This window comes from Talpa europaea, assembly GCF_964194135.1.
Source record: "Talpa europaea genome assembly, chromosome: 7".
Classification (NCBI taxonomy): Eukaryota; Metazoa; Chordata; class Mammalia; order Eulipotyphla; family Talpidae; genus Talpa; species Talpa europaea.
Genome location: NC_140074.1, coordinates 120,785,930 through 120,807,563, shown reverse-complemented (window position 1 = coordinate 120,807,563; position 21,634 = coordinate 120,785,930). Strand labels below are relative to the sequence as shown.

Below are 21,634 nucleotides of genomic sequence, written 5' to 3'. Positions count from 1 at the left end.
CAGCAATAGTAAGATACCTTCTGATAAAAAAATATCAGCCCTTTTATACTAGTTCTAAGGATGATTATAGCAGTTTTCTAAGTTTAAAATGATCAGAAACATCTTATGAAGGAAATGAACAGCCATCTAAATATTTCACTTTCTTTAAGAGTATGATGTTATGAGTACACAATTGTACATGAGTAATCACTACTAGTAAGATTTAAAAATCTTATAGATTCATCAGCTGGAACAGAATAATCTGATATTTAGTACATTGTAAGATTTTGGTTAAGAGATGTTTTTAAGGACAAAGTACTGTTACTGAATCATGAGTTAGTTAGGAAGAGAAAGAGCAAAACAGAAGATGATTTTGGTTATTATACCAGAGATAGAGCAGACACAAGACACTTGCAGAACGGTGGTGTTACTGGAACAGCTGAGGACACAGGGCGTCTGAGCCTCTTACAAGAAAGTAGACACATATAAGCTTCCACTGGAAAGAGTTAAATCACAACTAAAAAGGACCAAATGTCTAAGAGTCACTCTGAAGCAGACCTTTAAAGTGCACGGAAATCAAGAATCACAGAGATGTTCTTGCTCCATGCTGAAAAATCATCCAATACATGGTGACAAAATACAGACATAAAAGTAGATGAGACCAAGAGCTGCCATCTTGGATTAAGACGATGGGACTCGGAGAGGTACAACAGCCACGCTGCGTCCACAGACATGACTGTACTGACATACTTGAATAGAATCTTAGCAGACCAACGGCAAAGATGAATCTACTCGTAAGAGGCGGAAGTCTTTTCTGTCATGGTCTCAATGAGTAACATGGACATACTTCCCAAGAACACACATGTCCCATGCTCTCAATATAGTTAAAAAGAATTCTGCTGCACTGTTTGCCACCTCTTTAAACAAAATGTGATGGTTTGTTGGTTTTAATTGACTCACTGTTGCAGCCGCTGCTGCCTCTAGTCCCTGTTGGCTCGGGGTTGGGCTGACTGGGGCCTCCACAGGTTGCCCTTCCTGATAGTGAATGGAAGAAAAGAGGAAGGGAGAAGGAAACAAAAGAGGGGAGGAGTGAAAGGGGGAGACGAATGGAGGGTACATGGAGGATGAAGATGGTCAGAAAAGGGAGAAGGAGGGTCTTGTAACTCAGCGCAGGAGTAATAATCTAACAGAGAGTCATGCAACAAGATCTTCTGGGTTTTCCCAGGCAGTGTAATAAATAAGCACTACTGCACATCCAGAAAAGAACATCTGGCAACTGAATTCTGTGTGTGTGTAGAACTCATAAGCACACATACATTAAGTAAACACATGTATGTGTGCTGGTTTTACAAAGAAAGAAAACATGTGCTTTGAACCAAAGCTTTCCCCTAGATGTTTTGGTTGGGGAAAGTATCACAGTCCATTTTAAAAGAAAATGTCTTGGTAGCAGCCCTGTGGTAGCCCAGGCAAACCACATGTGTGGGCTCACCCATCTGCAGCTTGTGCAGCTTTGCTTTGGCTGATGCTGCATCTCAACAGGCCCAGGCCTGGAGTTTGCTGAGCACAGCAAGAACCAAGCATGACCAGGAAAGGTCAAAACTTGTTCTCTCTCCCCGAGCCACTCAAAGCTGAATCCAGATGTCCAAGCAGCAAATACATGTTTCTCTGATTTCAGCAGGCCCAGTGCTCATGCTGGGTTATGACACAAATGCATTTTAAGAGGACACAGAATTATGTACAGTTCATTATGTCCAATGAGGAACTGCCTTGATCTTAAATTAAAAAATTCTAATAACTTTCTGCAAAAGAAATACACCCACCAAGTGCTTCTTCCTCAAATATTGATGGCGAAGGACCAGTGGTTTAAACAGTAGCATCCAAGGTACACACAGTAGCGCAACCACTACCAGGAAACACTGAATTCCCTTCTGCAAAGCAAAAAGGACAAGGCGCATCACATCAATCAAATATGCAGTTTCCAAAGCCAGCATAGATTCCCCCTCCTGCACATCACATCAATCAAATATGCAGTTTCCAAAGCCAGCACAGATTCCCCTCCCCCACCTTTAGCAGTATGTTCTTCTGATCTATGAATAACACTATCCAGCTTCTCAGAATAATTAGCAGGTGTTGTGGCAAAGCCTAGTAACTGTCCCACAGTTGAAGAGTTATAAATTCTACCACTTCTGGATACAGAATTACAGTAATCCTCCCAAGTAAGGAAGACAGGCTACATTTAGATCTGGATATACTGCCTGAAAACCAAATACAACAAAGGGGATTTTTTAAAGCTTTTTTTTTTTTTTTTTTTTTGGATGACAGAAATATCTGGCTTCCTGGGGGCCTCCCTGGTAGCCTATGGTTTAAGTCTCAGTGCTGTCACCACTACAGGCTGTGTTCGATCCCACGCCAAGGAGCTGACCCACATGGTGCAGCAGACCTCCCTGTTTCACCCGCTGCTCCCCACAGCAGTGTATTTCAGTAGATCTGCCTATTCTACTCCCCACTCTGTCTCTGGTGAATCCTCTCACCCCCTGCACTTCTGTCCTGCACCCCAGTTCTTCTATGTGAAAAAAAAGAAAAAGAAGTATCTGGCTTCCTGACTAGGGTAACCACCTAAGACAGCCCATCTCTGGGTTGACACACCTGTCCAGAATACAGCATTGAATTGCCAGAGTCACCATAGGAAAAGAGAAACATATTTATGAAATGAATCAGAAGGCTTGGTGCTTTCTCAGATGTACGGGCATCATAGGCTGTCCACTTGTAAAAAATAAGGATAACCAAATAGCCAAACAGAGAGGTCATGAAGATTATTTCAGGAATAAATCCAAAGTAGATATTCAGGGGCTTCTTGAAGTAGCTAAAAAGGAACAGAGAAAAAGTGTTAGAGGTGACAGACCCAAGGTTACCCCTAAACCAAGTGGAGTACTTGCTTGATTTTTTATCTAATGCTCCCTCAAGTCTGTCTTTATCACCTTAAAAAGCAAAAGGAGGGGGAAAAAAAAAAAGAAGAAGCAAAAGCGGGAAGCACTGGAGGCAACAAAGACATAATTACATATGACTTCTAAACTTCTGAATCTTAAAGAGCTCCAGGACCATCCTTACTAGTTTCCCACAAGAAAGAGATAGGAACATCTAGTATATTCTGTGCCTACGGTACATAATTTTATGTGACTTACACAAATGGAGAAAAAAACTCACTCACTTGGCACAGGGGTTTTCAAAGATCTTTACCACAACTATAAATTGTTAAGGGGCTAATATTAATTTAGTATCATTTAAGAAGATTTTTATAGAAGCACTTCTTTAATATAGAAAAGAGGGGTTATTAATCCTTTCTCCAAACATGTTAGCATTTCTTAAACCATATGCCTTCATTTGGCAGAAACAAAGTGACTCACGTGTGGTTGAAAAGGCTCAGGCTGACTCCGAACAGCATGTGGATGATACCAAGGATAACAGACATCTTCATCTTAAAGGAGTTGAGGAAGGTCAGCTTATTGGTTGCAATGTTCCAAATCTGCCACAAGCCAACAAGAAAGGTTTTATATACCAATAGTTCTTAAGTGGAAAATCATTATTCACTCATGTTTTAGAAGTTCTCGTTAAACTGTGCAAAATTATAAACAAAGCCTTAAGTAGAGAAAATAGTATAACACACTCCCATGTGCCTCAGAAAAAAGCAGTGTGGAAAAGTTCTTGGCTCCCCAAGGCATTTGGGTCTCATGGATTTGAAATACCCTGGACTAATACACCAAAATCCTCCAAAAATATGTCACCTAAAAATCAAGTAACTACTTATCTTTACTTTAATTCTCTCACTTCAGGGTCATAGTTAACAATCTGGTATTAGACGTATGGGAAAGAAATGGTCTCACCGGATCAATGCCAAAAGGGTAGGGTCCACCAAAAACTCCAGGGACAGTTGGGTTCAGCTGGAGAACAGGGTTCCCCCGAAGCGTCTCCTCCCTATCATGCAGGAGAAAAGCTGCCATTTATTTTTTTTATCAGGAAAGGGAATCGAATGGGGTTCAAAAACTGATCACCAAGGAAACTCCTACTGCTATCTTGTTTCCTTAATAAAAGGGACTAGCATCAGAGAGAGAAAGGAGCTGAGATAACAAAAAAGACAAACTAAACACACCTACACAGTCTTGTATGGAATTTGTGGAATCTGCTTTTAATTTGCAAAGAAAAGCAATGTGCTTAATTATAGTTTCAGTTCCTGGATACTGCTGAATGAATCAGAAAGCACTTCTGAGGTTGGAGCATGAGGAAGAGGGGATGCTGCACTCCTCTGAAACAGATGCTGTCAACCACTTCCTAAAGAGGTGTTAGTTCACTGCTTCTCTGGAAAGTCAGAGCTGAAATGAAAGCAACAACCCTTGACTTTCCATTTCATTTGCAACTTACGTCCAATTGTATTTCGTGAACATCGGCCTTACGCTCCAAGAGGACCCGAAGATATTAAGAGACTTGGAAAAGCAATCATTGTAGATGAGGCCAGTGTAGATGGAGAACACGCCCATCAACAGAATGATGTATCGGCCACTGAACACAGTGCTGAACATCTGGGAATCAGAGGAAAGATGTCAATGACCTAATGTAGCTAAATGGCAGTGATACTTAGAACATACTAGACCTTTTCTCTCCCACCACTTTACCCTACCTGGGGTCAGAGAGCATGAAATAAAGACCAAAATACAATGCTAACAAGAAATTCACTTTCAGAGCACGCTGACTCTTTAGTGTTACAATGATCACAACTTAGCTATTCTCTACATAGTCTCCATTTCTCTATACATTGATGGATAAAAAGTTTCCAGATCATCATTTTCATAATAAGTGTTTGAGAAATTTAAGAGTTTCAGTCCAATGCAGATGTAATCCAAACATTACCTCATTCTCATTCTTCTGGGAGAGGATTCGACTCTCCCTTAACACCATCCATACAGCGAAAAGGGTCATCAAAATGCCATGGCCAAAGTCCCCAAACATCACAGCAAACAGGAAAGGGAAAGTGATGATGGTGTATGGTGCTACAAAGAAACGAAAGGAGGAGATAAAGCACAATTCCCACATATCACGTTCCTCTCCACACTCTAGTATCAGTGGAAGGTGACTAATTTCCAAGCTGTAGGACAGAGGGAGTCCCAAAGAAACCTTCCATGGCAGTATCTGCAACACCCTCACAAAGCAGCTCCCACAGCAGCTGAGCTACTGCCAACACTTTAAACAAAGAACACAGGACATCAGAGTTTTGTCTCCAGCCTCAGCAACTGTGTGGCCTGTTCTTTGACTTCTTCCCAACCCCTGGACATGGCCGCTGGGGCAGGCCAGGTCTCTTCTGCGCAGCAACCATTTCCCAGATAAATAAAGGTGCCGGGGAGGCGAAAGAAAGCCCAGAACTTGGAGCAAAGCAGATTCTCAGAAGGGCCCAGCTGAAAATGAAATCTCAGACTCCTAATTTAATAATTCTCCAAACAGAGGAGAAATCTGCTGTGTGCCTACAATGGTCAATATTCCTCTATTTTTCTCTAAGCTGGAACAGGGAAGCCATTTTAAAATATCAGATGCCTTGGTAAAAAAGACTTTTTTGCTTAAAGCAATTTCTGCAAAAGGTGCACTGGAAAGGGCAGGGGCTTTGTCGCTTTGAGGGCACATGGGAATCCAGTCCACTCTCAGCTTGGATAATGTCGCCTCTTGAAGGAGTGCCACCCAGACGTAAACTTTTGTCAAAGTGGTAACTCTTTGCAAGGACTACATGAAAATAAGGTCTTGAAAACATCTTTATTTTAAGCTAGGTGTTTAATAGCATTTAAAGTCAGGCAGTAAAACAATAACAAAACAAACAAACAAAAAAAAAAACCCAGCAAATAAAAAAACTCCAAAACCTCTAGAATTACAAGAGTTAAGCTATTTGTACCTGGATTTATCTCTCGGTAGGTTCCAATTCCATAAGCGTCTACTATATTTTGAAAGCCATATGTGAACTTATTAGTTTTATTGTAGGTTGGGGGAGTCTGGTTTGTCTGCATCCTGTTCAAAATGGAGGGCACGGTGGAACCACTGTGTTCCTGGTGACATTAAATACATACATTGAAATTAGGTTGTTCACATTCAACAAAACTCACAAACTGTACACTTAAGATGTATACTTTCTTTTATGTACATTCCATCTCAATCATAACAATCTTTGGGGAAACTGGGACTAGATATGAAATTTACAATGAAAGATTTAAATTAAGTGTCAGGAAGAATAACCACATATGAAAAATATTTAATTCTAAAAATGTGAAACCAAAGAAAACAGGAGCGTTCTTCTCCAGAGACATTCTCATCTCCCTGTCTTCAAGTGTGATTGTTCTATCCTCATTTTATGCAAAAAGCAAAGCGTGTTCTTTATCTCTCTTCCTTTGCTGCCTACTCTTATTCCCTAGTCCTGTGCAGTTCAGCCGTGCACACTTACTAAAAGGGGCTGGCTTGGCCCCAGATCCAGAGGCCTTTGCTTCCATTTGCAGGCCTAGAGAGCTTCCTCTTTTCTTTGGTGAAAGTCACTATTCCTTACAAGTTCTCCTCCTGCTCATTAACCCTTTCTGTCTCCTGGCTGGCTCTTGTTCCTCTGTCTACATCTAGCATTGCAGGACCCCTCAGGTTGTATCTTTGGCTTCCTATTTACTCTCCTGGACAGCTCATTCTCTTCTTCTGCCCTCATGAATCTCCTTTCCTTCAGGCTGAACTTTCTAGTGAGAACCTGTCCCATTACCTGCTTGACATTTTCATGTAGATTTCCATCTGGTCCCTCAGTGTGATCGAAAGTGAACTTACATCAACTTCTCATATCTGATGCTTCAGAAACAATCACAATTTTTTTCTCCTTGTATTTCTGTACATTGCTAGGAATCAAGATTCTTCATTCATATGTCTCACAAATTTATCAGTATTTTTTTTTCTCATCATCAAGTTTTACCCTAGGGGTCCTTATCACTTACTACTCTCTGCCTATAATAACCTCTAACTGATCCTCCCCCATTACCCCATAGACTATCTCCACCACCCAGTCCTACCCAGATACCACCAGCAGTTTCCTCTTTCCAAATCCTGCATTATGTCCTTCATGCTAAGTGACTTCAATGTCTCCCTAATTCTGTTATAAAATTTAAACTTTCTAACCCATTATTTAAAAACCCATCACAGTTAAGTTCCAATCCATCTAACCCAGATTTATCTTCTTCTTTAAATTCTTGTTCTTGCCCAACCACGCACAGGCACTCTGTACTTCCTGCATTTGTCCACTGTTTTCTTCTTGTCACTGACAAGTGACCTCTTACTCATTCTTCAAAGTCCTGATCAAACAGCACCTTTTTGAAACTTTTTCCAATCATCCTAGTTGGAAAAGCCAGGCCATTCCCTCTACACACACATACAACCACTTAGCACAGACTTAGCACAGCCTAATGTATGCACGTCTCCAGATAAACCATATGATACTTGAGGGCATATTTTAAAAATTCTCTATACTTCTCTCAGCCTCTGATCAGTGCTTTGGATAAAGGATTAGCTCTAACTACTAAACAGGACTTCTAGGATTATACTACAGAAGCAGTCTCATGGACAGAGTGGGCCAGGAATGATCTGGTCGTGAATAATGGGTATATGACCAATTCATTTCATCATCTTTTTTGAACTGCAATTTCCACATTTGGAAAACAAGGACATCCAAAACCTATTGTGAGGATACAAGATGAGTAGTATACTAAAGAACTCTGAAAGTAATAATGTTATAAATGGCCTCCCTGGTGGCACAAGGGGTTAAGTCGCAGCACTATGAAGATATCTTCAGCCACCGAAGTACGAGTTCGATCCCCCGCCAGGGAGTTGACCCACATGGCATAGTAGACCTCTCCTGTCTCACCCGCTGCTCCCCTCAGCAGTGTATTTTAGTGGATCTGCCTGTTCTGCTCCCCACTCTGTCTCTGGTGAATCCTCTCACCTCCAGTACTTCTGGCCTATACCTCAGTTCTTGTATGCATACATTAATAATAAATCTTTAAAAATAAATAAATAAATAAAAGTTATAAAAATGTAGCTGAATAACATTATTACAGAAAGGAACCCCCCTTCCTGGTCATAGGTGTGGGGGACTCACCGTGCCCCTTCTGAGTGCAAACTGGATGGAGTCGAGGTCAGTGACAGGGCACCAGACCTCCGCAATCAGACACTTCTGGGTCACGTCGATGTTGCACAGGTTCAGTGTGTGGTAGATGGCCTTCATCTTCCGTACCTTGATGAACCACACCCGGATGTTTTTAGCAGCTGCCTGCAGAACTCTCTGGCGGTGATCCTCTGTTTGATTCAGAACCTTTAGGAAGAGAAAGGAACAAGGGAGGGATCTTTCTAACACCAGCCTTTGATCTCAGGATATGAATAGCAGAGGCACAGCTTTCTAAACAGGGTTGCTAGAAGCGAGGTTGTTCTTTCTCTGTCTAGAATAACATTTTTTTTTTGTGCCAAATTCCAAGAAATTAGAGTTTTAGTGACTAATATTCATTTTTATTTAGCTTCAAACTGAAGAGAAATCAGAGAAAATGGTTTTTAGCTGTTCTGTGTATGTTTAATCTCACCACCAAATCCATGGCACAATAAATATAGGTCACCGGTTTTTACTTGGATCTTTAAAAGGCACTGACTTTCCACGTGGTGCCTGTAACTCAGACTCAAACAAGTTAGCATCACAGACCCAAGTGTTGACAAAGTCAACAAATTCATACTTAAAACGGTAAGCTGAACATAAGCCAACATCAGAGAACTGTGGGAAAGAGGCAGTGCTGAACTTGTCCATCTGCCTATACCAGGAGACACTCCGTGCCAGGGGGCAGGAGACAGGAGACACTGTGGGGTCAGTGGGACCCATGGCCTTTAAACGGAATAGAGATGACCACGTACACTGTCATCACCGGGCAGATAAGCCTTTATCTTTACACCAGGCTCTTAGGGGTGAGGGTCAGTGCTAATCTTTTCGAAGCCAGTACAGATTTCCCTCAGAGGAATCACAAGACAAGATGTATATTACAGAGTAATGAAAGTAAAATGCCACAAACTGATTAGTGTTACGCTTGGTGGGCTGGGTAAAGGAAAAGGCATTTCACTTTCTACCACTTTGTTTATTGCCAAATATTTAAGATTTAATAACGCAGAGAAGCTAAGCCCCTTCCTTCCACATGGAAGGAACTGGGCAAGCAACCCACCACCACACTTCTGCATGAGACCCTATCTTAAATGTCTACATTTTCTGTGACGTGGGAAAGCTACATGCTAATCATTTCAACACAAGTTTTCCTCATAAATTGCTCTTCAAATCATTTCAGAGAAAATGTAGTAACTGCTCCCTGAAAAACTGTTTTGGGCATTAGAAAGTGACTTCTATAGAGAGGTAAAAAAAATAACCATGGCAAGCTAGGGAAACTCTTGTCTCACTTGAGAATAAAAGAGAGCCACTTTCTCCCCTTCTGGCGGCTGACCATTTCACAATTACTAGTAATACTTCTGGAAGGCTGCTAAATAAACCTGCAAGCAATGTTCTATTTGCTTTTCTCTTTCTCCATCCCCACCCCCACATTTCACTCCTTGGTATTTAATCTATTTTTAAAGTTTCAGTTCATAAAGTTGGTTGGTATTTTAAAAATCAAATGTTGGTCATTTATAATAATTATTGTACATGCCCTTTAAAATATATGGGAGGGGATAAGACAGACCTGGAACCAGAACATACTAATACTGCCTATAACTCACTAGCAGTTCTAAGAACCCGTCTTTGCGGGTAAACGGATTAGGTGTACCTCAAAGGAGCCGGCAATAAATCGAGTTGGTGGATCACACACACTGTGGGTGTGAGGGAAAGATGAAAAAGAAAGTTGAAATGGGAGTTACAAGATATCTGACAATTTTGCCACTGCTGGCTGGAACTGCCTCTAGGATCCAGTATATTTAATGTTTCAACAGGGAACAAAGCTGGCCCAACTGACCACCTCTCCCCATGTTTGCATAAATCAACGACTTCTTTAGAACCGTGACAACCATGGTGGTGAGTAAAGAGCACATACTATTTTAGTAAATATCTAACGGAATCTCTTTTTGGGTGTAAGAGTCATACCAGAGCACCCGGCTGGACTGTGTGGTTAAGATCCAAGGTGACAGGAAGGATACATACCAAGCTACTCAGCAGAGTGGAGGTAGACTGAGTGTGTGGGTGTGAGGAAGCAGAACTGACCTTATACATATTTTCTTAACCAAGCATACTCTTTTTTTTTTTTTTTTCACTATTAAAAAAATACCTCAGACCCAAGAGGGGAACTGAATACACTAAGCCACAGTTTTGTTTGAGGTTCATCAATGCTATTTTTAATGGTATTCCCTGAAATTTTCCCCATGGACATTACCTTTTTTGGTCACCTGGCTGCTGTAGGTACCTAATAAACCAACAGTTGGTGTCTCATGGAAGGAGAAAGCTCTATTACAGTGCTTCACAAAAAAAAAAAAAAAAAAAATTCCCTCCAGCCCTCTATATACCATTTGGAGATCATCAATCCTGGTGTTGACGCCAGAAGCCATTTCTTTCCTCTCCTGCGGTGTCTCAGGGCAGGGGTAGAGTGAAGCCCGGAACCTGGAATGAACAGACATAGCCTTAGGAATACAGACGAGTCTTAATCTTTCTAATTTAAAAAAATCTCAGAAAGTAATCCTAACTTTTTAGAAGGGCCAAAACAGGATTAGTTCAGACTGATGCACACTACTCAATAAACATTTTTGGGGAGTGGTTTATGGACAGAGAAGTGATAGTTGACCTATCTTGACATTCTCTGTCTAGATATTAAATTCCCCTCAGATTCTTTACATTTGTGGATGTAATTCTTTCTACATTATTGGAGAAAAACAGCATGAAAAAAAGTCTTATGAGTGGAATTTTAGAACAGTTTAAGTGAGCAGACCTATCGTTCTATAACAATGTAGCATTTATAAACATAAGTCCTCCTAACTTTTTCTTTTTTTTTTTAAAGATTTATTTATTTTATTTATACAAGCTCTGGGTGAGAGAATTCACCAGAGCCAGAGTGGGGAACAGAACAGGCAGACTGACGAAATACACTGCTGAGGGGAGCAGTGGGCATGGCGGGAGAGGTCTGCGCGCCATGTGGGACCCTCACTGGCGGCCGGGGACCGAACCGGCGCTGCAGAGGCCGTAAGCAGCCTCGCAGCCCAGCGCTCAACTGCTGTGCCACCAGGGGAGGCATGCCCTCGCTACTTTTTTTAAGGAAAGGAAATTGTGATTATGATGGCACTTTTAAAAAATGAAATTAAGCCATTTCTAATTGTTTAAAATAGCTATAACACTATTTAAAGATGTATTCACCATGTCAGAGTAGACTAAAAAGGTTTTCACTTGTCCGTATTCTAAGACTTAATAGGTAGGAGGGTTGGCTGGACTCTTGGGAGACAGCTCTTACCCTTCACAGATTTTCTTGACTCTGTTTTTCAGCTGATCGCCTTGGAAGAAAATGATGAACACAGACTTGTGCACGTAGTCGCCCTAGGCCCCCAACCAAAAACCAAGAGTTCAGTCAGTTAATCCAGAAGAGAACTTCAAGAACTTACTTTCTTGGTGCTATAGGAACAACAGGACATGGCCACTGTGATCCATCTCTTAGGCTCTACTATCAGAACATATGCCCTGTAATCTCTAATTTTCCTCTTTAGCCATATCTACCAATTCAACTTTAAATCTTGCATTGTCTGAACGACGTAAGTGTAAAGGAGAGGAAAGAGAAGGAAGCCTTTTCTGTCTGTTCCTATGCTTAGAAATTCCCAGGTAAGGGGGGCTGTAAAACTGCAAGGAACTGGGTAGCTTGGAAGGCTGTTGATGTAGAACCTCATGATTCATGCTAACTTAGACTTTACAGGGCAGGGAGGAAGGCCGTCCATCCCAATGCCAAGTTGACACCTAAAGTCTCATGTAAGGACTGGAAGGAGGTGTGGGGGGCAAGGCAGGGAAACTGGAAGGAAGACGAGAAAAGAAAGCAACACTGGCTGTTAACAGGGATTGTCTCTGGTTGCCTGCTCCTCTCATATTCCTATGAGCTTTTACAAGAAAACAAACAAAACTTTGGAAGAATAAAAGGAGATGAGGAATGAAGAAAATAAGGTCCAAGAGGTTTAAATTCCTAAATTCTCTAAGAATAACTGGAGCACATTCTTTGTGCAGCTGCTCTATGCTGGAGATCTAGACCCAGAGTTCCCCGATTTTGTTGATAAAATCTTTCTGTTGCCCAGAAACTTGGCTAATATTCCTGAGAGCTGCTCTACACTAGGTGTGACTGCATTCCACGTTGTCTCCACACCCAGGGACAGCCTTCAGGATGACTGCAAAACTGCTCTGCTGGGTAAACTACATGTCACCTCACTCCTGGGCACTACCTAGGACACAAGCCACATCACTGAATTGTTTTCAGCTGCATGGTGTGCGCGCTGAGAGGTGACAACAGTTCAATCTCTATTTAGAGTAAGGAATATTAATTTAAGAAAACCGAAACATAATTTAGAACAGAAAAAACAACTCCAGGCCTCTAAATAATACTAATGCAAAAGTGAGGTACATTTCTTTAATTAGGATCTCTGAAATCAGGACTCACCCCATGTAATGTAGATTTAATGTAAAGAACTCTGTTCCATTATGGTAACCCGTTCCTACTTTCCAAATCATTGGATGGGGAAGCTCATCCTAACTTGATGAATATATGTATCTTAAACTACATTTCTAATTCTTCCAACAAACAAGTAGACAAAACTCCTCACCAACTAAAAGTTATTGACTTAAAAAGAACAGTTTAGAGTATGTCTCCTCTTTTTGCACACGGATACTACCAAGCTTGGAACCAGATGTCTTACTTTAAGTTAATTTTCATAGAAAACCAATTTTCTTTTGGTGCCAAATAAGTTATAGAAAATATATAAAACTAAAATTTAAAATACCTGGGAAAAACATTTCCAATCAAAATAACACCTACATGGGTCAGGCTTGAAAACGTATATGCCTGTGTTACATACACATCACATGCACACATATGAGGGAAGTTAAGAGGAAAAGAGCAGGCCTTCAAATTCTCATCAAAGTGGGGTAGACTTAGGGGCTTCTCTGGGAGGGTCACACTGAGGGGGCACCAGCCTATGTTACTGCGCTGGGCTCCCTTTCTAAGACCTACTCCACAGGATGCAATTTCCTTGTCTTACAGTCACAGGATCCTCCAGGGGGTTCTCGATTTCAGCCTGTCGCAGGAACACATTCCCCCGGCACACCCGCCAAAGCATGCGCTCAAAAGTAGGGATGCGCTCCCGGTTAATCACACCAGCCACGAAGCTGTGGGGAGAAGAGCCAGATTGGGAACTCTAGTCCATGCCGTGGGATGAGAGGCTTGAAGACAAAGAAGGAAAGTGAGAGAAGAGGGGCAAAGGTGACAAACATGAGACTATGCACTGTTATGGCACATGGCTGCCAAAGTTTTATTTCTGGACCCACCAGAGGGTTGACAGAACAACTCAGGAAGTGACTCCAAAGTGACTCAGGAACACCCCCAACAGGCTCGGAGGAGAGTGTGTCCTAGAAGCAAATGAATGCCCAGCCTTGCTGCTCTTTTAACAGCAAAAAGGAAACATGACCCCACTGGCTAGGGAAGAGCTGAAGTGGTACTTACCCAAGTCTTAAAGGCGTGCCTCTTCCCATCTCACTTGGCTCCAAGAGGGATGAGGACTCTTCCAACAGGTCTGGATCCGCCATCTGCTGATGATGCAATTCAGCCTGAATTCACAAATCAATTAATATCTAATGAAAATAGTTAGTGGCATGCAGGAAACGAGGAACCAGGAGATAAGTTTAGAAAATAAAGATGGAAAAAAAACACCAAAATAGAAGACACACCCACAAAAAGAAGAACAGGGGAAGAAAACAAAGGAAAGATACGAGGTAAAGAAAGCATAATTGTCCCAGTCAAGTATCTGGGGAAATGTTCTTAAAAATAAGGAATAAAGAAAAAAAAAAAAACGTTAAATGATGGTGATGTGTATAAATCTGTCACTTGGTGGAAAACATTTTACCTCCTCTGTTTCTCTGAATGAGCCATGAAAGTACCAGAAAATACTTTTGCATGTGGGCAGATGTTGAAGTGCTTTGAGCAAAAGCAAAATAGCTCTGCAGATATCCTTAACATTAATTTTCTAAGCAGCTACAAACTGGAATTTTCCCCATGTGAGAAAGTGAAGGATGGAGACGCTCCTATCAGGAGAGAAAAAGCAAGACACCAACACTTTCTGGAACACGGGATGATTTGGAGAAGGCAGACAAGGCATCTCCAGATATCTAGGTTTTCCCAGCTCTTAAAAATTCAGTACATGAGAACTTTCAGCATAGCCATAGCACAAACACTCCAACCCATGGGATTTAAAAGCATATCATTACAAAAAAAAAAAAGAAAAAAAGATTAAATTCAAAAATAAATAAATAAAAAGTATTTCATGTTCTAATTGGGTAGGAAGCCCAAAGGTGGGCAGGCCTGGGCCTCCATTAAATCCATAAAGGCAAGAAAAAGTGAAAACAAATCTGAATGTCCTAGTTTCTGACCAGGAATCTAGACATATTAAAAAATATATGTAGGCCTTACTGTTTAAGGATTCTTGAAAACACAGCTTAAGTTAATAATATCAAGTTAAGTGAAGAAAAAGTAATAGTTCATAACCAAGCTGGTTTGTTTAAAATGATTTCCACCATGACAGTTTATACAATGGAATGAAGGAGGAGAGGGGCCTTCTTACACTTAGGTCTGCATTATCAAGCCTCTCTCTATGCCACTCACCCTACCCTTTAGTCTCATCAGAAAGGAGAAGTTACCCTAAAAAATAAAGGTCAACTGACTTCTCCATTGTCTGATATCCCCAGTTTTAATATCCACACACTACTTATTTGACCAAAGACTGACAGTAAGCTAATCTTTCTTTCCAATGGCAAAACTGAACAAAAAGTGAGAGGAATTTTTCTCAGTCATTTTAACTCCAAATTTCAATTTGATTCTATTCTTGCCAACCCCACTATCAAAAAATGCCATGTGGGACCCTCGCTGGATAAAAATCATAGGACCATGAATGTAACAGTCAAAGGGGAGGGAGGACAAAGTACACAGTCCCAAATTTACGAATTTTGACTTTACAGTGCTGCAAAGACAGTCTATGTTCAGTAGGAAACCACACTTCCAATGTTTGAATTTTGATCTTTTCCTGGGCCAGGGCTATGTGGTGCAATATTCTAGTGATGCCCTGCAGCGGCCACAGCAACCAGGAAACAACCCATATTCTACAGACTGTCTTCACTTGCAGTACAGTATTCAATACGTGACAGGAGCTATTCAACACTTTATCATACAGGCTTTGTGTTAGATGATTCTGCCCACCTGTAGACCAGGTGTTCTAAGCTCATTTACGGTAGGTACACTAACCTGTAGATTAGGTGTATTAAATGTATTTTTGACTTGGGATATTTTCAACTTACGGTGGACTGATTGAGATGTCACCTCATTGGAAGTCAAGGGAGATCTGTATAAATCATATAGTAAGTTGGAAAGCCTAAAAAAGTGAAAGCAGAATCAACTTTGATCAAAAAGGAAAAAAATAAAGGAAGGACAGGCACTGGGCACATCAGAGGGCAGAGAAATGCTGTCACAGATTTGGAAAAGTTGAAGATGAGCTAATGGGGCACAAGTTGCTAGTTGCTACTGATTGGAAGTGTAGGGGCTCTTATTGTTTCCAGTTAAAATCAAATAAGTCACTGCAGGCCATAGGCAACTTGTTTTAAGGATCTAAATGGTCACAGCACTTCAACTCGCTCTTGGGATGTCTCCTGGCAAAACCAGTGAAACTGACTGTGACTGTTATTCTCAAGACTTCTGTCTACTTCCCTGTACAGTTCACAAGACCTGCTTAAATGAACTGCGTGTGAGCACGTGGGCTCTATAGGGGACGTGAGGGAACAGCAAATAGGGCTCAGCAACAGGACTTCTCCAAAGACTACCTGGGGCCTTCCTGGAATAAAAAAGCCCAAAGACTACCTGGGATCTTCTTGGAATAAAAACCCAGGATTAAAATTAAATAAAAACTTGCAATAATCACTAATCTCACTATTTCATATTTAAGAATCCTAAGCCTTAGAAAGGAAAAGTAATTGTGCCTAGAGGGAAACTAGGATTAGCAGAAGCAGTAACTGTATGGATCTAAAACCACGTCTGTACCTAGATCCTAATCTGGGTTCTCTAAAAACAGTAGAGCCCCTGCTCCTCTAAACTACATGCTGAGCCCTCCAGCTTGCCCCATGCTCCAGTTAGAATACTGCACGATGCACTGAAAAAGGAAGCAGCTGAACTTCAGTACTTCTACACTTTAGTATAAGCAGCATATCTGGTTCCAGGTACATGAATTACCAAGAACAACACTTTTACTTCCATCTACATTGAGAAAGAGATTCACCCCAGTCCATAGGAGATGGCAGATGGGAAAGAAAAATAAAGAAAGCAGATGGATGGAAAACTCAGAAAGAAAGGAAGGCAGGAGTCTGCATGCCATTAACCATTACTTTTCCAGTCTTCTTTACGTTCTCATACGTTTTGCTGCTTATGGTAAAAGATGCAGAGAAATCTCTCCAGCTCTTACAGTTCTTCATAAGCAAGAAGACTGAGAAAAGGATAATCATTAACAAGTCATTTAAAGTGTTCTGGATAAGAAATGGCTAAGTCAAATTTGTAATCATCTTAAATCACATGACTATTCAGTATATTTTATGTTGCCCCTTCAACACACCATGTTAATCACAACCCCTATGCCTAATGATGGAAAAAATCATTTTCTGATTTAGCCATTGTCTGCTAACTCATTATTGTAAACTACTGATCATATTCACCAAATTGTATTATAAAGAAGGGTTTGAAATCGGTAGCGTTTCAGGCCATTTGCAATCATAATTTTAGACATGGATGAAAAATCTCAAAAAAGTTTCTGAGATTAGAGGGTCCAAAGTTCCCTCAATTTTCACAATGTTGAAAACATGCTCACGTGGTCAGACACAATCTGTGAGGCCTTGTCTCCTCCATGCAGGACACCTAAGACTGCTGCTAGGCACCAGCAGGGCAAGGGCTATTGGAAGAGACCCAGCTAGGGTAATGAGCTAGTGGCAAACAGGTAAGGTGCTGACTGCACTCAGAGAGAGAAAGCAGAGTAGTTCTTGTCAGGAAAACTCTCTGTACTCTTGTGAGGGTACTAGGAATGGAAGGCGTGACAAAAGCAGGGGCACAACTTCTCACAGCCAAGGCCTTGTGCCCAAAAATACTTCCAGAGATTAAAAAAAAAAAAAAAGAATTTTGTTTGCATGAGGAAAGGGAAGAAAGGGAGAAGCCATGGTAGGGCTTTGAGTCTGCCTACTTGGGATGGACATTTCATGGTTAGCTTTATTAGTCATAAAACAGGGCCTCCCTGGTAGCACAGGGGTTAAAGTCTCAGTGCAATCAAGCTATCACCAGCCACTGCAGCCTGAGTTCAATCCCTGAGTTTCATCCCCGCCGGGGAGCCACCCCCATGGCACAGCAGACCTCTTCTGTCTCACCCGCTGCTCCCCTCAGCAGTGTATTTCAGTCAGTCTGCCTGTTCTGTTCCCCACTGTCTCTAGTGGAGAACATCCCCCACACCTCTGGCCTACACCCCAGTTCTTGTATGCATAAATAAATGAAAATAAAAATGTAAAAAAAAATCATAAAACAAAATCCTTACTTTTAGGATTTTCAAATTGTATATCATATTTCTAAGTTGTTCCTTCTTATTGGTCCTACTACTTATTATAAAAGTAACAGTTTAAACCACAAAGTTATATAGACATATACATGACTGACAAATGTTTTAAGGGAAAAATTATAAAATATAAAAATTAAATTACATTAATAGCTTAAATAACTATTTCTCTTTTTTGTGTTTGTTTTTCCTGATTTTTTTTTTTTTTAGATTTATTTATTTATACAAGAACTGGGGTACACACCAGAGGCGCAGGAGGGTGAGAGAATTCACCAGAGACAGAGCAGGGAGGAGAACAGGCAGATGGACTAAAGACACTGCTGAGGGGAGCAGTGGATGAGGCAGATGAGGTCTGTCATGCCATGTGGTAATCTCCATGGCCGGCTGCCGTGCTGCAGAGGCTGCGGACAGCTTCACAGCGCTGCGCTCAACCCGCTGCACCACTAGGGCAGACCCAATAACTATTTCTCTTAAGGGATAAAAAAGTCAGTATTTACTCAGAATTTCTCTTAGAATGAACTAGACTAGGAAGCCTATTCCAATCCTCAGAAACTCAGGAGGTTGTGAAAGACATTCAGACATGTCAGCAACATTCCAGAGTAAATAAGGCTGTAGCAAAAGGGGAAAAGAAGGAGACAAAAGAATCCAAATGAAATGGAATGTAGCTAGGCTTTGATCTAAGGCCAAGGTTACGTGGATCTGAGGGCAGCAGCTTGAACAAGTTTCAAAAAGCACAGATCTCTGAGCATATGGAGGATCTGTGTTTGGGGACATTTTCTGAAATGACTAAGGGATACATTCCTTGAACACAGGGACCGTGTCTTACTCATCTTGGGCCTCACAGAGAGTAGGTGCTCATTAAATGCTCAGGGAATTAATGAAGAGAAATATAATAAGTGTGTAGGCAGTGAGCATACTGGAATCCCGGATTATTTGCTCATGAAAACCACATGGCGTCAGAGGCCATGCCTCTTGCAAAAGACCTGAAACACTTGGAAAGCGTTAATCACACTGTCCCATACCCTGTAATGTGGTGATACTGGGAAACGGTGCAAGAACAACAGTCTCAAAACTCCCAACACAGTGAGCAAGCTGAATATTCACATTAAACCTCTCTTGATATCTAGTCAGATTCTGACTCTTGGGAAAATCAGGTAATTAAACTCATAAGAGCTTTCCTTCTCTCCCTCACCCCAACAGAGTTTTTCCCTAAGCAGATCTTTTTTAATTAGCCTGGCTTCTCTGAGTCAAATCCTTAACTACTGAGGAGTGTATCACAACTTCAGCTGACTTTCTCTAGCTGGGTGGTTCTCAAACTAGTATGCTTCAGAATCACCTCATGAAAACAGATGGCTGGGCCCCACCCTCAGAGATTGTGATTCAACAAGTCTGGGGTGGAGAATGGTAATCTGCATTCTCACAACGTGCCCAGTGAGGCTGACGCTGCTTGCTGATTGGAGAACCCCCTGCTCCAGTCCAGAGAACAGTGGAGAGTGGCTCTTTCCTCAAAAGACAGAAACTAAAGCTAAGAACATAACAGGTGCTAACTAAAATGGGTCATTTGTTTTTAAGAAGCTTTGCCAGAACATTTTTGTTGAGCAAAGGAAATGAAGAACTTTATGGAAAGGCACATGGAATAGTGATTCCAATAATCTCTGAAGTATCTGATATTGCTAATCTGGTGGCAAAGACAGGCCATCAGGAAAAATATACCCAGGCTAACAGCTAAGACTTTTCCCCAGGTCTTATTAGGAGCAGGAAGCCACCTGAAGGCCTGGCTCCAACTCATTCCCATAGGGTCACCTGAGCAAGCTGCCAGCTGGCAGCTTAGTCACCCACATTTTTAACCCAGGAACTTATTAACATTTCTCCCTAAAATGTAATGCTGCTGAGTTTATGTGAAAATCTAGGAATTTCAAACGTATCCTACCCAGACAATATAAAGAAAAACTCAAAAAATTAAAATGCTATCTGAGGTGCTTAAAAATGTGCTCAAAGGTCGATGAGCAAACACAGAGAATAAAATAAAAACAAAAATTTGATGACAAAAGGTTCGGAGAGTAAACCTGTGTGAAAAGTTCACGAATAGCCAAATGTTTCTTGTTTCAACTTTAACCTGAAGAATATACTTACCTTAAAACATAATGTAAAAATTTCAACTATGTTTATGCAACTACATTAGGGTTCCTTTCCCCATTTTGAGATGAAAAATTGCAGAAGATGCAAAAATATACAAAACCATGGCTTGTTGTGTACTGCATGAAAAATGGAACATAATCTGACATTTCTTCAACTAAAACAGGATGCAAAAATGGTACTGCTTTCAAACTAGCAAATTAAAATAATTATTGGAATAAAAATATGGCCCACTGTGCAGGTAAATATCAGCTGCTCAAATATTGAAAGAAACAATAGTCTGACCTCATCAAAAAACTGCTGAGTTTTGCGAAGGATAAATTTTAATTCAGTCAGTTCCAGGAAGTTTCTCTTCAGAGCTTCCTGGTTTGTGTTGATTTCCTTCAGTTCATTTTCAATCTTCTCAAAATTGGCCTACCCCAAAAAATAAAAAAAACAAAAAACAAAAACTATTAACTCAGTAAGATAAAAATATTTGCTCTGACAGGGGACGAGGAGCATAAGGGACTAAGGTGATGGTTCACAGGTGAGGGGGTGATGGGAGATTTATGGGGATTACACCTGAGAGGAGAAATCAAATATTGTACAAAAAATGAACACCAATGTAAGAAAAAAAATTTTTCTTAAAGAGAAAGAAAGTCACTGCTGACCAAAAAAAGCTTGCTCTGAAAAACAAATGAATTCAGAACTCTTGTCACCTAATGGTTCAATGATATATCTACCCAGTAAATACTTTCTTCATGAAAATTTTTGCTTAAAATGGTTGTTAAAGATTCCATTATACATGTGGCAAAATTTTTCAGAAGACTTTGAATGGATAAAATAATTACTGAAAAGTCCATTCACTTAGTTTATGAGGTCAATAAACTACTAGATAAATAAACATCAAGAATTATCCTACTCTCTGTATTATATGTAGGAAAGTAAGTCAGTGTGATAAAAATAAATACTAGACATTTATATAGTGGACAATTTCAAAACACTTTTCAAAAAGCAGTGGATATCAGTAAGGGCTCTGAGGTGAAAAAGGGAGGGGGCAAAGGGACAGTGGACACCAGGGATGGGGGTGGGGGAATAGTATCTTAAAGACACTAGTAAAATTTTTGAAAATAAATATAAATACTGATAAAGTGAATATTAGCAACAAAAATTATTAAAGAAGAGGACATAAAATAGAAATTATATTATTATTCAGAGTAGGGATAATTACTGTCAAAATAAGTAAATAAACAGGGGTGTTATATAAAGTCATAATTATAAAGGTGACGAATAAGAATTTTTAGTTAAGGTGCTGGATACAACGAAATATACCAGCCAATAGTAACAACAACAACAACAACAAAAAGAATAAATGATAATCAGAAGGGATTGCCTACAAGGAGACAATTTAAGTAGATTTCTGCATTTAAGTAGAAAGAACTGTATCTGGCTTCCTCAGAAGATTGTTTACCTCTAAGTCAATCATGTCCCGGGGGAAGGGCACCTCTGGGTTTTCGCCAGTGTCCATAATTGGGATATTAGCTTTTCTTATCTCTTTCTCAACAAATCCTAAAATGACAGAAGCAAAACATTCATGTCTAACTACTATACCTGGGATTGCTGATATCTGAAGGAAAAAAATAAAAAAACCAAAAACCTGGCTAAA

General features: G+C 40.6%; 1 protein-coding gene across 21 annotated transcripts in view; it reads right to left on the bottom strand.

Moving 5' to 3' along the window:
- The window catches only part of ATP6V0A1 (ATPase H+ transporting V0 subunit a1), a gene marked incomplete at both ends in the record, with an annotated part of 49,333 nt that overhangs the window by 14,614 nt on the left and 13,085 nt on the right, over positions 1-21,634 (bottom strand). For 3 of the 21 annotated variants that reach the window (XM_084239313.1, XM_084239312.1, XM_084239298.1), the window contains 14 exons: positions 1,800-1,907; positions 2,626-2,842; positions 3,384-3,502; positions 3,861-3,951; positions 4,396-4,553; positions 4,882-5,021; positions 5,909-6,059; positions 8,132-8,344; positions 10,552-10,645; positions 11,487-11,569; positions 13,267-13,393; positions 13,728-13,831; positions 20,275-20,403; positions 21,440-21,537. In XM_084239313.1, the coding sequence (XP_084095439.1) occupies positions 1,800-1,907; positions 2,626-2,842; positions 3,384-3,502; positions 3,861-3,951; positions 4,396-4,553; positions 4,882-5,021; positions 5,909-6,059; positions 8,132-8,344; positions 10,552-10,645; positions 11,487-11,569; positions 13,267-13,393; positions 13,728-13,831; positions 20,275-20,403; positions 21,440-21,537 (1,832 nt within the window). Of the gene's footprint in view, positions 1-939; positions 1,015-1,799; positions 1,908-2,625; positions 2,843-3,383; positions 3,503-3,860; positions 3,952-4,395; positions 4,554-4,881; positions 5,022-5,908; positions 6,060-8,131; positions 8,345-10,551; positions 10,646-11,486; positions 11,570-13,266; positions 13,394-13,727; positions 13,832-20,274; positions 20,404-21,439; positions 21,538-21,634 lie in introns of all 21 variants that reach the window. The other 18 variants (XM_084239315.1, XM_084239314.1, XM_084239299.1 and 15 more) reach the window with 10 other exon arrangements.